We start from the raw sequence: 14,439 nt of genomic DNA on the forward strand, positions 1-14,439 counted from the left end.
CTGTAGGATTAAGTTTCTGTAGAATAGATCCTGTACAATATTCTCCGTAGGATTTTACCTCGGTAAGATAGATTTCTGTAGAACCGGTCCATCCCTCCGTAGATAACTCGACGGATAAGTTACCATCGTCGTTGCTAACAGGCACGAACGGATCTAGTAAGAAACGTTGTTTCGACACGAAGTGACATCATTCACCTCGCTTGAATTGCAGATGAAATTATTAGCAATTGAGATTTTCTACCGGCTAAAAGCGGTCACGGCAAGCATTGTTTAAAATGTGTAAATACGGTGTTGGAAATGTACTTGGTTTTGTCGAACCTCAATCGGTTATCAGCGGCAATACGCGGCGTTATCGGTCCTGAAAACATCGGCCGTTCGTGACGTCAGCCGAGCGACGTACAACCCGGTTAACACAAACAGTGCCGCGCATTGATTAGACCAACAAGGCCAACCTGCTGCTCGACTCTATTCCAGTTGATCAGGCTTCACCAGAGGAATCACATCGCCGCGATGTCACGCCTCGCCAAAATATCAATATGTGAGGTAATTCGAACATACGCACTGAAATTAAACTCGCGTGTGAGGAAACGATCTTTATTTTTGTACCCGTTGCATCGTACGCAGAGTCAGTGTCGAGCGACCAACGTGAAGGTGGCTGTAAGCCTTGCAGTCTGCAATTTCATTGCATCGTTTCGAATTAATTAAGACGTGTGCGTGTATTTGAATCGATGCAATTTGCTCGCCGAGATTCGATCTCTCTACGTTTGCTTTCAGCCCTGCGAAATACGCGAGTCCGCGTGTCCGTCGGACCGGGTTATTTTCGTAATATCTTGTTGCAATCGCGAACACGTCATTTTGCTCGGTCGGCTGGTCGGTTTTCGCGGTATTTTTTTCACCTTCAAAGTTGGCGCAACGTGTGTCCACTATTGCGATTTCAAGTTCAGGGACAGCGATTTCAGATTAGAGAATTCAACGTTGATAATTCAATTCTCGTACACGTATCTCGCTCACAAGCGTTATGTAATATAATTTCTTGACATATCAGTTCTTGTTTGAGGATTTTTTTTTTGATACCTCACTATCTCATCATATACTATAGGTTTTAGAGCTATTGCAAGGATTTGTTATCAGTAGAAGAAAACTAAACTTGCCAAGCATAATATGCAAGGTGAACATTTGATACCAACTTATAAAACTTGTAAACTTGCCAAATATAATATGCAAGGTGAACATCTGATACCAACCTATATAATGTATAAACTTACCAAGTATAATATGAATGGTGAAAATTTGATATCAAGTCATATCTGCGTAAAAAAAAATCAGCCGTATCAATACAAAGTCCGATTTCTAAAAATCGTTCTCATTTCTCGATCATCGTCAATATTCTGATAATAATTACCTCTATCGAATATGCAGAAACTGTTTTTAAGCATTTAGGGTTGACTTATGTTAGTCTCTTTTCTCCCGAGACTTTGATTCGTTTATCATTTCATCGCCTCGTGTTGTTTTGTTGAGATGCTCGAGCTTGCCGCTAAAGCTCTGAGTGATAGCGGCGATCTCATTTAACCCTTGTAGCAATAATTGATAAAGAGACGTATTCACCGTGAGTCTTTATTAATTTTACGTAACGATTTTTTTCTTTTAGCTAAAGAACAATGCCAGGTCTTTCAGCTCCGGCGGTTCCCTCGCGCCGGCCGTCAAAATGTACCTAAATGGGAAATTCGTTGGTAAGAATACGACGATGCGACTACCGCATCTATCAACGCATTTGTACGATCGTACTCACAGTATTCTGACCAATAATGATCGATTATCGACGGCTTTAGAGATCAACCAGACTGCAATGAATTAACACATTCCCACCGGCAGTTGTCGGTTACAATTATCGAATTCCCAATTACTGGCTAATTCCTCTCGCGATTCGATGAAGGGTAAATGGAACTGGTGTGAAAATATGTTTGGGCTAAGGTCCTTTCGTCAGTTAGATGTTCGACTTCATTGCAAACTACGGTTAGAACATGTAGGACTGTAATTTATAATAATTTTTTTTTTTTGGCAGACTCTAAGACGTCGGAATTCATCGATGTCCACAACCCGGCTACAAACGAGGTTGTCTGCAGGACACCAAAATCGATGAAAACCGAAATGGAGAGCGCCGTCGAGTCGGCGAAAGCCGCTTACGAAAAGTGGCGATGGAGTAGCGTCGTTACGCGTCAACAGGTCATGCTCAAGTACCAAGCCCTTATCAGAGCGAACATGGTCTGTCACCGTCTTTCGTATTTTCAACCTTCGATTTTAAATTAATCGCATATCTAACGAGAGAACAAATGTTCGCAGAAAAGAATCGCCGAGAACATTGTCGAGGAGAATGGAAAGACGATGGTCGACGCGGAGGGTGACGTGCTGCGTGGACTCCGTGAGTAAAACTTGGAGGTCGAAACTGCCCTCCCTCCTCCCTTTCAGAAAACAATTCATGCCCCCGAGAACGGCGACTCTATCAAGAAACCCCCGACTTTCAGAGGTCGTTGAGAACTGCGCCGGGATCCCGTCTCTCCTCCTGGGGGAAAGCATGCCGAACATAGCCACGGACATGGACACGATTTCGTACCGGCTTCCTTTGGGCGTGACTGCGGCGATCTGCCCGTTCAATTTCCCCGCGATGATTCCATTGTGGTCAATACCGGTTTCCGTCGCCTGCGGCAACGCGGTTATCATAAAACCGTCCGAGAGAGTTCCCGGGGCCACGATGATCCTCGCCGAGTTATTCGCCGAGGCCGGAGCACCGCCGGGCATCCTCAACATCATTCACGGACAACACGAGGCCGTTGATTTTATATGCGAACATCCGGACATCAAAGCCATCTCCTTTGTCGGCTCGGACCAGGCCGTGAGTACAGGGCGATGGTTTTGCACATAATGGCTCATTATGCTCAGAGGTTGTAAACTCTCGTTAACATATTCTTGAGCTCATTGATTCCTCCGTCACTCGATACATCGTGTAGACCTTGTATACTGGCTCTAATATGATCAGCCATGACTGCTTCGTTTGTTCAAGTTCGTTTTACTTGTTTCCAGCAATCTCTGTTATGTAAATTGGCAGAGAGATATACCGTATCAGATACACTGGTTTAACTAATCCCGCAATTTATGATAGTTTAGTGTCGGACTAAACGTATCGCAAGTAAACTTGTAATATGTCGCTGAAGCAACAGTCTTTCGTAACTCCAATAAAAAGCCGTCAGCGAAACTCACAATCAGATGCGATCCATACGTCTGACATCAGGTTATACTGAAAAGAATGACGTCAAAGTATGAGCTTAGTGTCACTTTAGCTACACTGCTGAAGCAACGTTTATTACGAAACTGATTCAAAAAATTATGTCAATTTAAGGCACGGGAATAATTTCATGCGTTCATGGATAATGTTGTCAAAATCAATGAAATTTACATAAGCAATTGACAAAACGTGGATATTTTTGTCAAGTAGAATGTGTGAAGAAATCGCCGTCCGATACAATTTTATAATATTCAACAACTCCTTGGTTATTGTTAGACTGTAAAAATATTGATGATAAAACAGACCGAAAATTTGTCGTTGCGGAAGTGCTATGGAACAGTTTTTGTGTAAAATTCGGATATTCAAAATCAGATGGTGTAAAATCGAGACCAAATTACAGTCTACAGATATTCCTACTGTTTTTTTTCTTTGCCTACAGCGTGAAATTCCTTTCAGGGTAAATACATCTACAAGAAGGGTTCCGCCCACGGTAAGCGGGTGCAGTGTAACCTCGGGGCAAAAAACCACTGCGTGGTGATGCCGGATGCCAATAAGAACAAAACGATAAGTCAGATCGTCGGGGCAGCTTTCGGAGCGGCGGGTCAACGTTGCATGGCCCTGTCGACGGCGATTTTCGTGGGGAAGTCGCAGGAGTGGATCGCCGACATCGTCAGCGCTGCTAAGGGCCTCAAAGTGAACGCCGGGCATGTTCCAGGCGCCGATCTGGGCCCGGTGATATCGCCGCAGAGCAAGCAGCGCATCCTCGACATCATCGACGCCGACCTGAAGAAGGGCGCCTCGCTTCCGCTCGACGGAAGAGGCGTCGAGGTGCCGGGATTCGAGAAGGGCAACTTCGTCGGGCCGACCGTCATCACCGGCGTCAAACTCGACATGCGTTGCTACAAGGAGGAGATATTCGGACCTGTTCTTGTCTGCATCAACGCCGACACTCTGGACCAGGCCATCGACATCATCAACGCCAATCCGTATGGAAATGGAACAGCCATTTTCACCACCAACGGCGCAACTGCCAGGAGCTTCACTCATCGGGCTGACGTCGGTCAGGTCGGCGTCAACGTTCCAATTCCGGTACCGCTTCCGATGTTCAGCTTCACCGGCAGCAGGGCTTCATTCCTTGGAGATAATAATTTCTATGGGAAATACGTGAGTACATGAGATGTTTATCTGCTTTCTAAACGTACTCTTCATACTGTCTTTCACATTGTTATGCTTCAAGGATCAAAACTAGTCTCGAAGTATTTCGAGTTTGATTTGAATATACAAAGATACACGATCTTTTGCTAGTATCCATATTTTGGCTTTGGACTATTGAATATTTTTTGATTCGTAATATTATTCAAAATGTTCGAAATTTCGACTACAAATCATGCAAGGGAGTTTGCATTACGCTGAATTAGAAATATCCTTTTCATTCGTTCAGAATTTTTATGTCTTCATAAATTATTAAAGCTTTCAGAGACTTGAGGAATATTTAAAACGGCTAATAACCGTGAAATTTATCTATGGATACAATTCATGTTTTTTAGTAACCTTCATTCCCTTACGAATAAAATTTCAGTTCTGCTTGGTAAATCAATTGTACAGCAAGTTTTGCTGAAAATGAATAATTTCTCTGGTATATGATGCAATAGAAGGATGAATTATTTATTTTTAGCAAAGGAATGAAAAAAGCGACAAACCTTTTAACCTGTCTCATAGGAAGCAATAAATCGTGAATCCTGCAATACATTTTACATCTGTTGTGAGTCTATGCTTGAGGTTGAAATGAAAATGAATAAAAAAAGGTCCTCGTGACTAATAATCACTATCGGTGAAATTTAGCGAAGCATCGCGAAAGGAAACGGAGATAACTGTGATAACGTTTTCGCAGGGAATTAACTTCCTCACGCAGACGAAGACGATCACGCAGCTCTGGCCCTCGGCGGATGCGACACACGTAACATCGGCGACCGCAATGCCCACGATAAATTGAATTCGAAAATAAAAAATTGAAGAGAAAACAAGGCGACGATCTTCCGAAAAGGCTGATACTGTTGGGTACCGAATAAATTTTTTTTCCGATATACGGAGCGACCGACGTTTGTGTAAAATGGATTAATAACGCCGTCTGCGTGCAGACAATTGATTTATATTTACTAACGTGGATTGAAACAGGCACAGGTGTGGATAGGCGCAGCACTTGGTACCGAGTCGAACCACAACTAGCTTTTAGCCGGTCTGAGGCTGGTAGGTATTAAATCGATTCCGCATAAAGTTTAATTCTTTAACCAACGTTGAAAGGAGGCGGAAGATAAATGTGCAGAAAAACCGTATTCCGAGTAGGAGATCTGAAGGTCCTTTGAAAATCAATTCATACGAAATAAAACCCCAGTGCTGTCACAGATATACCAAAGATATGCACGCAAAGTACGGCCACGGTATAGAACTAAGTTCATTCATTTTATCACACGATAAGGTCTTCCATTTAGGTATACATACACAATGTACGTACGTATGCATGTAGGTATAACACGGAGTTGCGTATCGCCGAAAAATAACTCACGGATTTGATTCTCCGATATTTCCCAATGATGTAAAAACGTATTTTTGTTACACTAATAAATTTGTTGCAATAACGTTATTAACGAGATATTGATTTTTTTCCTCTGACATTAAATTATCTTCGTATCTGGTGTTTACTAAAAATTCGTCGGTATCCGCATCCCAACCTTGCGGTCGGATTTTATTCAAGATCAATTGTAATTCTCTACAATCTATTAACTCTCATGTACGCAGCTTACGTTATAAATTGAAAAGCGTAAATATAAGGAGGCTTGCAGAGGCGCAAGCGCGTTCGATTCCTCCCTTGAAGATCGAGTCTGCGCATTTTCGTGGCAGAATTTTCTCAGGCGAGGTTCAGCCTGTCCCGGAGAAGCACGTTCGTTTTGAGGACCAGTGTGGAAAATTTTTTTTACGAAGAAGAATCTCGCCACTCTTTGTTGAGACATACTGTAAGTTGTTCTTTCGATACACAATTCTTCATTTCGAGATTCGCACCGAGAACTTTGCCCCAATCCTTGCATTTATTATCAAAATAGCATTCAGCTATCGCTCTGTCAGTTTTGCGACGAATATCTCTTACGCCTAGAGTCAGCCGACTAAGGAAGAACCTCGTCGAATCTTACTTTTCGGTTGTTTTCATTTATCTCACGGAATGGGCTCAGAGAGATACGCGTTGCTAGATTGCAGTGTAGAAACCAACGAGCATTAATCTCTGCCTGAAATTTATCTCTCACATAAAAACTGACGAGATTATCACGCTTTTCGTTTTTCAAAAGTTTAAATCGATAGAAGAAGAAACACGTCTTACCTGCATTTCGTGACAGCTGATGTACGGTTCAAGGACTTTGGAGACACATCGCCTATACTCGATAAAATTATGAGAGCGCAATCTTGTGACAAGTATTTACCCTCGATGGTTTTACGCGTAAGAGAAAACAGTTTCTTACCTCGTCGAAGGCCGTATGTTCGGGAAATCTGAATCCTGGAACTTCTTTTGCCGAACGTAATAAAGCAAGAAAAAATTTCATCTCATCGGGTACAGAAATTAGACAAATTGGCAATTTGCGTCCTTACCCCATAGCAGGTGCATCCGTGACACGGATGGGTATTTTTTCGCATGACCGCGATAAGCATCGGGGGCGCAGTTATTCGTTCTTCGTAAAACGGCGGTTAGGAAATAGAAGTGTCAACTCCGAATGAAAGGATGTATTGTTCGCGGAGCTGCTATGAATTGCAAATTTGTATTTGAACCCGGTTTCAGAGTGTGCAACACGTCCGCGCACACAAAGTCTATGAGGATAATGGCTGGGCACTCAGTTTCGCGATATACCTGTGCAACATCGATTAAAACCGATGGGGTGAAATTATCCGCAGGTGAAGCGGGTCGCAGACAGAAGCGAAATATGTACAAGACAGTGCGAAAGGGCGACGCGTCTCTTCAGTACACCATCCTACCACAGACCGATCAGTTCAATGCCGCCGCGGGATTTTCCCCCGCAGCCTCGAGCAAGGCGAGACCAATGGTCCTGAGGTGCACGATGGCGCTTGTCGTTGCGCTGATAATCCTCTCCTGCATCGCGACCCCCTTTCTCATCAATCAGAAGGACCACAACCTGTTCGCGAGCACGATGCTGAGCATGGGAAGAGTCGAGGTCAGTATCCGCAAAAACGGGACCAAGACTGACGCCGAGGACGTCGTCACGGACAAGCAGGAAGTTAAGCTCGACGACGAGCTTTCGGCGACCTCGGCGAAGCCGGAGGGAAATGGCCTCCTCGGGACTTCCGCGCCGAGTTCAACTCCCCTGAGCTTGACGACGACCACGACCTTCTTCTCGACCCAGCAGCAGACGTTCTCGGCTTCGTCGACCACCTCCAGGTCATCCGCGAACCCCTCGTCCTCGACCGAGGTCCCCAGGAAGCTGCCCCGGGTCACCCTGAAGCTTAGAGAAAACGAAACCATACCGCAGATGTACATGAAGGCAGGCATCGCCTCCTACAAGAAGGGCAACATCACGACCAGCGTTCTCGCACATGGACTCAGCCTCGAAGGACTCATCTTCAAGACTCCGGAGGGCACGATCAAACCCTGGCCGCAAAAATGGTCCTTTGCCGATCCGTCATCTTACTTTCAATGGAAGGTGAGTGCTTTTCCTTGTTTTCATGATCGACTGGTATAGGTATTGCTGTTTCCCCTCATGTGGGAAGGTTTTCGACAGAGTCTAAAGAAAATTAGGATGTTTTGTCCGTTTTTCATAACGGTGGATCAGATTTATGATGCAGGAACAAAGTTTGTTGAAGCAAAAAATCATGAAATCAGGATACAGGAAATGAAACCACCGATGAAGCTCTATCGTGGAAAATTTGGAAACCTCAAATTCGAATAAAGAGTGTTTGCTCTTTAATAACTTCAAAACAATTAAATATTTCTATTTTTTCACACACCACAATGGTGTTCTTTGTCTGATTTTTCAGAGATTAAAGCTGTGTTTGATTGTACGCAATGTTTCTTAATTTAGCACAAGTTTAATAATTGCAATCTACACAGTGACCTTATTAATTCGTTTTTGTAGTTGTTTGAAAACATGAGAAAAGAATTCGTCTCGCATGATCTGTGGGGAATTTGTTAACAACATAAAATTTACAATTTATCAGAGTGGAAGAAACGGTAGGTTTGTTGAACCGAAGCAATCGTAAAATGATTCAATCATTCTGAAATGATTAATTAAGGGGTACCACCACTCTAGCGGCCAAAGAAAGGCCTAACTTTGACGATTTATTTTGAGAGTATAGAAAATGGAGAAGGCCTTGTTTTCAGAGGGTTTAGTTTACATATATTGAAGTGTGAAAAAAATTATTCTTATCATCATTCTGCTGCAAAATGGCAACGACAGAGCTAATCTTCGAAATCACCTTTTTTTAAAACACCTTCACGGGAGGATGGATTTCTCGTAAAGTATAAGATCTGAAACAAAAAACAAAAAACAATTAATAATTTATATACTATTGCCTATGGAAGTGCGCAGGATTTTTAAAAATTAAATTTTGTCGAAATAAATCGATTTTCGCCAAAAAATAAGCAGTAAATCGTTTATAAAAAAAATGTTGGCATTAAATAAAAAAATGGCTTCGCACTTTCACAGAGAATGTAATTGCGAAGATATTGTCAAAATTTCAAACCGATCCATGCAACGGTGTTCAAGTAATTTGTCCTCTCAGTTTGAAAAATGTGGTTTCGTGAAAAATGCGTTAAAAGTTTTACGAGCACTCAGTGCGCACTTCAAGGTACTGTGATAAAATCGAGAATGGAACTTGAAAAAAAAAAAATAAATTTCACCATGAGACCAACTGGGTATGGTTTTTATGACCCTAGACTATTGTTTAACCAAAAAAAAAATCGAATTTTCCAAAATGCTAGAGTGGGGTTACCTCTTAACAATGACGCTTGCCAGGAAGCAGAAAACAGACGGCAGGATACTTGACAGGAACGAGCTTTTATCGATATACTCTCGGACAAGTTTATTGGATATACTGATAATATCATAAATCAATTTCAGTATAAGAAAATCTTGTAAGAAGCGAACGTTATATTATGCATAAGCTGCTGATAAAGTTCGGTAAAACGAATGATGATTCGCAACTCCTGAGTTGTTAATTTTGCGATAAGATTAAGATTTATTTGCAACGGAAGAAGCATCAAATTGTTTGGACCGCCAAGTAAAACCGTATAACCCTTCACTTGTCCGTGATCTGGTTACAATTTCCACGGATTCTAAAACATTTTAACATAGTTATAAACGATCTCTAAGCATTTTTACAAAAAAAAAAAAAAAAACAAAGAAGATAATACGGATGAATAAATGGAAAAAATTCAAATGAAAAACTTGACTATTCCGTGAAAATGTGTCACGAAATTTTGCAAACTTTCAGGACTTTCAGTTGCAAAGTCGCGGGAGACTTAAACTTTTGACAAACTGATTATCCGGACGGTTTATTCTACTCGCTATCAGTATCAAATTTATGAAGAAAACTTCCGTTACCGTTTCACATCGCGCTAATTACCTAATCCTGAATTTTCCACTGCTGGATTTGGATGAATTTGACATGGCATCAAATTTTTTAAACTCGAACTGGAACATTGCCTGATATTCTCGACCCTTAAAATATCTGTCACTTTTGCCTCGTGCAAAAAAATCAAAGTAGTTGGATCTTATCCCGTTCTTATCCGGCGATATTCGGTAACCGCGAGCACTGCAAATAAGTGTCCGGACAAACGGTGTATGTACCTGATTCCAACTGGAACTTGAATGCGAATCGTGGGTTTGTTTGGGGGCGAGAATCCGCCTTCAGGATCGGAGACGAAACGAAGCTCTTGTCAGATATATCGGTTCATTGAACGAGGGAGCGAATCGAGGCGTGGAATCTGAATGCTCCTGATCGTGCATGGCTAGGTCCAACTTGGGTGTATCGATCATGTTGCGGCAGAGAAAAGCATAGCATTAAGTCGTGGCGGGTCGATAGTACGTACATGAAATTGAAGTAACAACCTGCAGTTGCTTATGGTGCTGACTCTGTTTCAGGGAATCCGACAAGTTCCAAGGATGGTGTACTTCATCCTAGGCGGACTGGCGGCCCTCGCCATTCTCAGCATAATCCTGATGACCTACGTCCAGTGGAGGGCGTCGCGACGCCTTCAACGAAGGAACGTCGAGGTCCTGGAGATCGAGAGCCAAGAGGAGGACGAATCGACGCTCCTCGGTCCGGAGACTCGCGAGGGTGTCGATAAGGAGTAAATCGTGCGAAGTTTGGCTAGATTCATTTGATTTGCATATTTTTACAGACCCAGGCACAGACAGACACACACACACACCCACACACACACACACACACATCGGTCAGAGTGAGGGTCTTCCACGCGCCTTGGTCTACAAGGGTCTCCGCGACGGTGTGCATGATGTACGTTACGTTCATCCCGGTTCCAATGTTATGTGCGACAATTCGTTTGTCGAGTTGCAAATTAAGGCGGTATATATATGTACGGGTGTAGATGACTGAAGATACTTGTGAATTTTGGGAATTTATATCACGAATATCAATTATTCAATTCGGTTCGGGATCGTTTCATTCAAAAGTATGTAGATCGAACTTGTACAACATATTTTTTTTTTATTATATTCAATCAATAGTAAGCATTGTTATTCACAATAACGTTGCCCGTTTCGTTTAATGATATGTTTTGCGGTGCCGACGATATCTCAAAAATGACTTTGACCGATTCACTACAAACTTGGCGAGAGTATTCAGGACAGGAGAGTTTATGCTATTTTTTAGCAAGCCATTTTGTTGGAGAAAAATAAATGTGTCAAAGGATATACTGACTGAGAAGACTGTAGCTTTAAATTGGAAATAAATTGGCTGAGCCGTTTTTGAGATATCGTGGGCATCGCTGAAACATGTGATCGACAGAAATGGTTGGCGTTATAGTTGATAAAAATGCTGCCTATTAAGTGATTTTAATAAAAAGAAAAATGCAAACGAACCTTGACCCACATAGTTTTGAATAGAACAAACTCCGATCGAATTGAATAATTGGCTGTCGACCTGTAAATGCTCAAATTTCGGCCAAACTTTCAGCCGTCTAATCGTATATAATGTGCAACCTCTAAAGTAAGATGCAGCGGTAACAGGGCGAAGACAAATCACTACGTACCGCTTGAAAAGCGAGAAAAAATGAATAAAAATAAATAAATATAAATTGACGTACTATTAACGTAATCTAAGAAAACGGTTCTTTATGCTCAACTGTTTTTTACGTACGTACATTACTACTATCGTATACATACTTATATGTAACATATATTTAACATGCATAGGACGTTATTGTCCAGCTTAATCAAAGCTAATATCTTTTCGAGCGACTCCGGCTATCAGCCCTGATACTTATAATAACGTTGCAATACGTGTAATCTTTGAGGTGTGTTTTCTCGCTTACGCATTTGAAATATTGAACTACACAGATGGTGACGACAGTATTATTATTTTCAAATACCAGTTCCGTAACTTGTGTTAATTAGTACGATCGGTTTTTCCTGGGACTTATCACATTGTCGAGTCAAGAGTTCCTTAAACGAGGTGACAATTTGTTCATAATATGCGCAGGAATTTTTGTGGTATATATTATCGTGGAATTCGATTGTTTTCTTATTGGTACTGAACATTGAATGAAAATAATGAAAATAAAAATGAAAACCGATGATGAAAGATAGAGAGAATGAGACGGAGAGATATCGCGAGATTGAGATAACGGCTGTATGTAATTATGCATCGCCGGGTGTGCGAATGAAACGATTTAAAAATTTAAGGTCTAACACAATAAAGTCTAAAAATTAAATTTGTAATATGTATTTCGTGATATTGTGTCAATGAGTTATAAATTTCAAAATGAACCATCAGGATTCAGTTGTTTCTATTCGGTAGCTTTAGCAGCTCATATAATATACATATACATATATCTAGATGGTTTCAGCTCGGTAGAGAATAAGTTTTTGACTTTTCCCTTTTGTTGCGTTATTGCTTGAACGCGGTGAACTTTATCCGTCGTCCTTATTCTCGAGACGGAAATGATGCGAAGAATGATACGAAGATGTAAAAAAAAAAAAAAAGGCAATTCGTCTAAGCGAAATCCTTGAATCAGGCGAGAACTGGTTATAGCTGGACGCGGTCAAGTTCACCAAAACCTTTTATATCGTATTAATTACTTCATAGTGTAAATTTTCGTACAAAATGATGTTCGATGCGTTTTCCGAAAGAAGAAAAAATTCCATGGTAGCAAACAAGCAGAGGGAAAAAAAAAAAAAATAATAAACAATTATCAAAGTGAAACGCAAAACAATAACAAAACAAAGTAATTAGAAAGAGGACAAAAAACAAAAATACAAAAAAACAAAAAACAAATACGATATAATTAAAATCATCAAAAAAAATAAAAAGAGAAAGAATAAAGAAAAAATACGGTTATAGTTTCTATTTTGAATATTATATTTTTTTAACTTGATTAATTTTTGACTTCCAAGAGTGATTAATAAAAGTGAATAACATAATAACAATTGTTGTAATATTAATTATAATAACAAATCAACAAATTATTGTATATATCCCGCGAGTCAAGGGAACGTAACGGAGCGTCAAAATTACCCGGATCCGGTTTTAGGTATGATATAAATAACAGTTTACTTTTTGTATGATGCATTGAATGAACGTAAGAATTTCGAGCGTTGTAAACCAACCACTGTAAGACAATTGGGAACAGACAAAAAACGAAATTGATTATCTTCTTAAGGTTTAACAAACAATACGAAATCGCCCGGTATAGTTTAGCCACCTAGGTAGGTATGAAAAATTTTTCATCAAAGACGCGAAAGTGTTCGCTGATTGTTGTTTTGAAAAACAGAAGTGAGAGGATCCGCATCGACTAGAATTGTTTCAAGTAGTTCATAAATAAACGTAATGATATATGAGGCAATCCAACTTAACGAGTAAATCTGAGTACGTAATTATCAAAAATGTTCAAATTAATTGTCCGGCTAAAAACTTTGACATTCGCGGTCAATGACACGTCGATAAAAAAAATTGACTGCAGTGACTGAGAATTATTAATCCGAGTACGTGTCGATGAAAGTCAGACCTCTGTTACGTTGCTTCGATGCCCTATTAGCTAGCTTAGGTAGGCAAAATAATAATTATTATATTATACATGTACATACATGATTGAAATCGCGTGTCATAATAATTATGCATATAAGTATAATATATATATATAGTTATATAGTTATCGATTACGGTGTTTATTAATGAAAGCTAAGAAACAAAAAAACTGAACTGTTGGATGATGATATAGCTCATAAATAGTTAGGGCCTTACTGTGAAAAAAAAAATATTATTAAATAAAACGTTGATAAATATTGAAAAGGGTGAGAAATTTTCTCTGATTACGTTAATTTTTTATCCCATATTCGAAATAACCTAATATATCGATCAATAATTGACCATTAAAAATAACAACTTTTTTTCGTTGTTGTTTTCTCTTTTTTCTGGCGAGCTATAACGATGTGAATTTTAAAGGGCATCCGCTGGAATAACAGGTGAAAGCTTTAAAGCTTTACCCCAATGAAAATTGTTATATTTTCGTGATTTCTTTTAACACTCGTAGCAATGCAATTACCTACCTTTCACTAAATACGAATAAATTTGAGAATTGTGAAAAAGTCAACAAGGCCAATGAGCTTTTTTGTATTTTGTTTTCAAAAGATGATCGTCAGATTTACAATTTTCATAGCTCATAAAATTTCAAACAAACCAGTGTTACAGTTTTCTGCAAGTTAATAAATTTCTACTCCCTCATAAGTGTTTTGAGCATGTTTTATCTTGACAATCTTTTTGTTACTTCTGCTGCAGTCGCAACTTTCTCCTCAGTGCAACTATACAAACTTAATACGAAAGAAGATGATTAAACTGTAACAACGTCACGATCACAAGAGGTTTATAATAATTTATGATATAGATACTCGTTAAAAACCAAATTCGTTCTATTTCTAGTGCCA

At 40.2% G+C, this 14,439-nt stretch overlaps 2 protein-coding genes across 3 annotated transcripts; both read left to right on the plus strand.

The window, feature by feature from the left end:
- Nucleotides 1-401: 401 nt before the first annotated feature.
- On the plus strand, nucleotides 402-5,921 carry LOC124185237 (probable methylmalonate-semialdehyde dehydrogenase [acylating], mitochondrial). 2 transcript variants are annotated; one of them, XM_046575790.1, is made up of 7 exons: nucleotides 402-543; nucleotides 1,649-1,730; nucleotides 2,063-2,262; nucleotides 2,341-2,419; nucleotides 2,523-2,890; nucleotides 3,737-4,444; nucleotides 5,172-5,921. In XM_046575790.1, exons 1-7 carry the CDS (start codon nucleotides 511-513, stop codon nucleotides 5,271-5,273), a joined length of 1,572 nt encoding a protein of 523 aa, XP_046431746.1. In that variant the 5' UTR covers nucleotides 402-510; the 3' UTR covers nucleotides 5,274-5,921. The 2 variants fall into 2 exon arrangements, with proteins under 2 accessions (XP_046431746.1, XP_046431747.1); XM_046575791.1 differs by lacking the exon at nucleotides 1,649-1,730 and having other exon boundaries at nucleotides 424-543.
- Nucleotides 5,922-6,194: 273 nt separating this feature from the next.
- Nucleotides 6,195-12,743, plus strand: LOC124185239. Its single transcript, XM_046575793.1, has 3 exons — nucleotides 6,195-6,291; nucleotides 7,217-7,980; nucleotides 10,420-12,743. Exons 2-3 carry the CDS (start codon nucleotides 7,246-7,248, stop codon nucleotides 10,630-10,632), a joined length of 948 nt encoding a protein of 315 aa, XP_046431749.1. The 5' UTR covers nucleotides 6,195-6,291; nucleotides 7,217-7,245; the 3' UTR covers nucleotides 10,633-12,743.
- The last annotated feature ends 1,696 nt before the right edge of the window (nucleotides 12,744-14,439 follow it).

Source organism: Neodiprion fabricii, chromosome 6 (assembly GCF_021155785.1).
Source record: "Neodiprion fabricii isolate iyNeoFabr1 chromosome 6, iyNeoFabr1.1, whole genome shotgun sequence".
NCBI classification, from domain to species: domain Eukaryota; kingdom Metazoa; phylum Arthropoda; class Insecta; order Hymenoptera; family Diprionidae; genus Neodiprion; species Neodiprion fabricii.

Bases quoted from the DNA above. Each gene is read 5' to 3' on its own strand.
- LOC124185237 (XM_046575790.1), top strand. From the start codon at position 511: ATGTCACGCCTCGCCAAAATATCAATATGTGAG. The intron at 1,731-2,062 runs GTAAGAATACGA...TTTTTTTGGCAG, and splicing joins CCTAAATGGGAAATTCGTTG to ACTCTAAGACGTCGGAATTC. The intron at 4,445-5,171 runs GTGAGTACATGA...ACGTTTTCGCAG, and splicing joins ATAATTTCTATGGGAAATAC to GGAATTAACTTCCTCACGCA.
- LOC124185239 (XM_046575793.1), top strand. From the start codon at position 7,246: ATGTACAAGACAGTGCGAAAGGGCGACGCGTCTCTTCAGTACACCATC. The intron at 7,981-10,419 runs GTGAGTGCTTTT...ACTCTGTTTCAG, and splicing joins CATCTTACTTTCAATGGAAG to GGAATCCGACAAGTTCCAAG.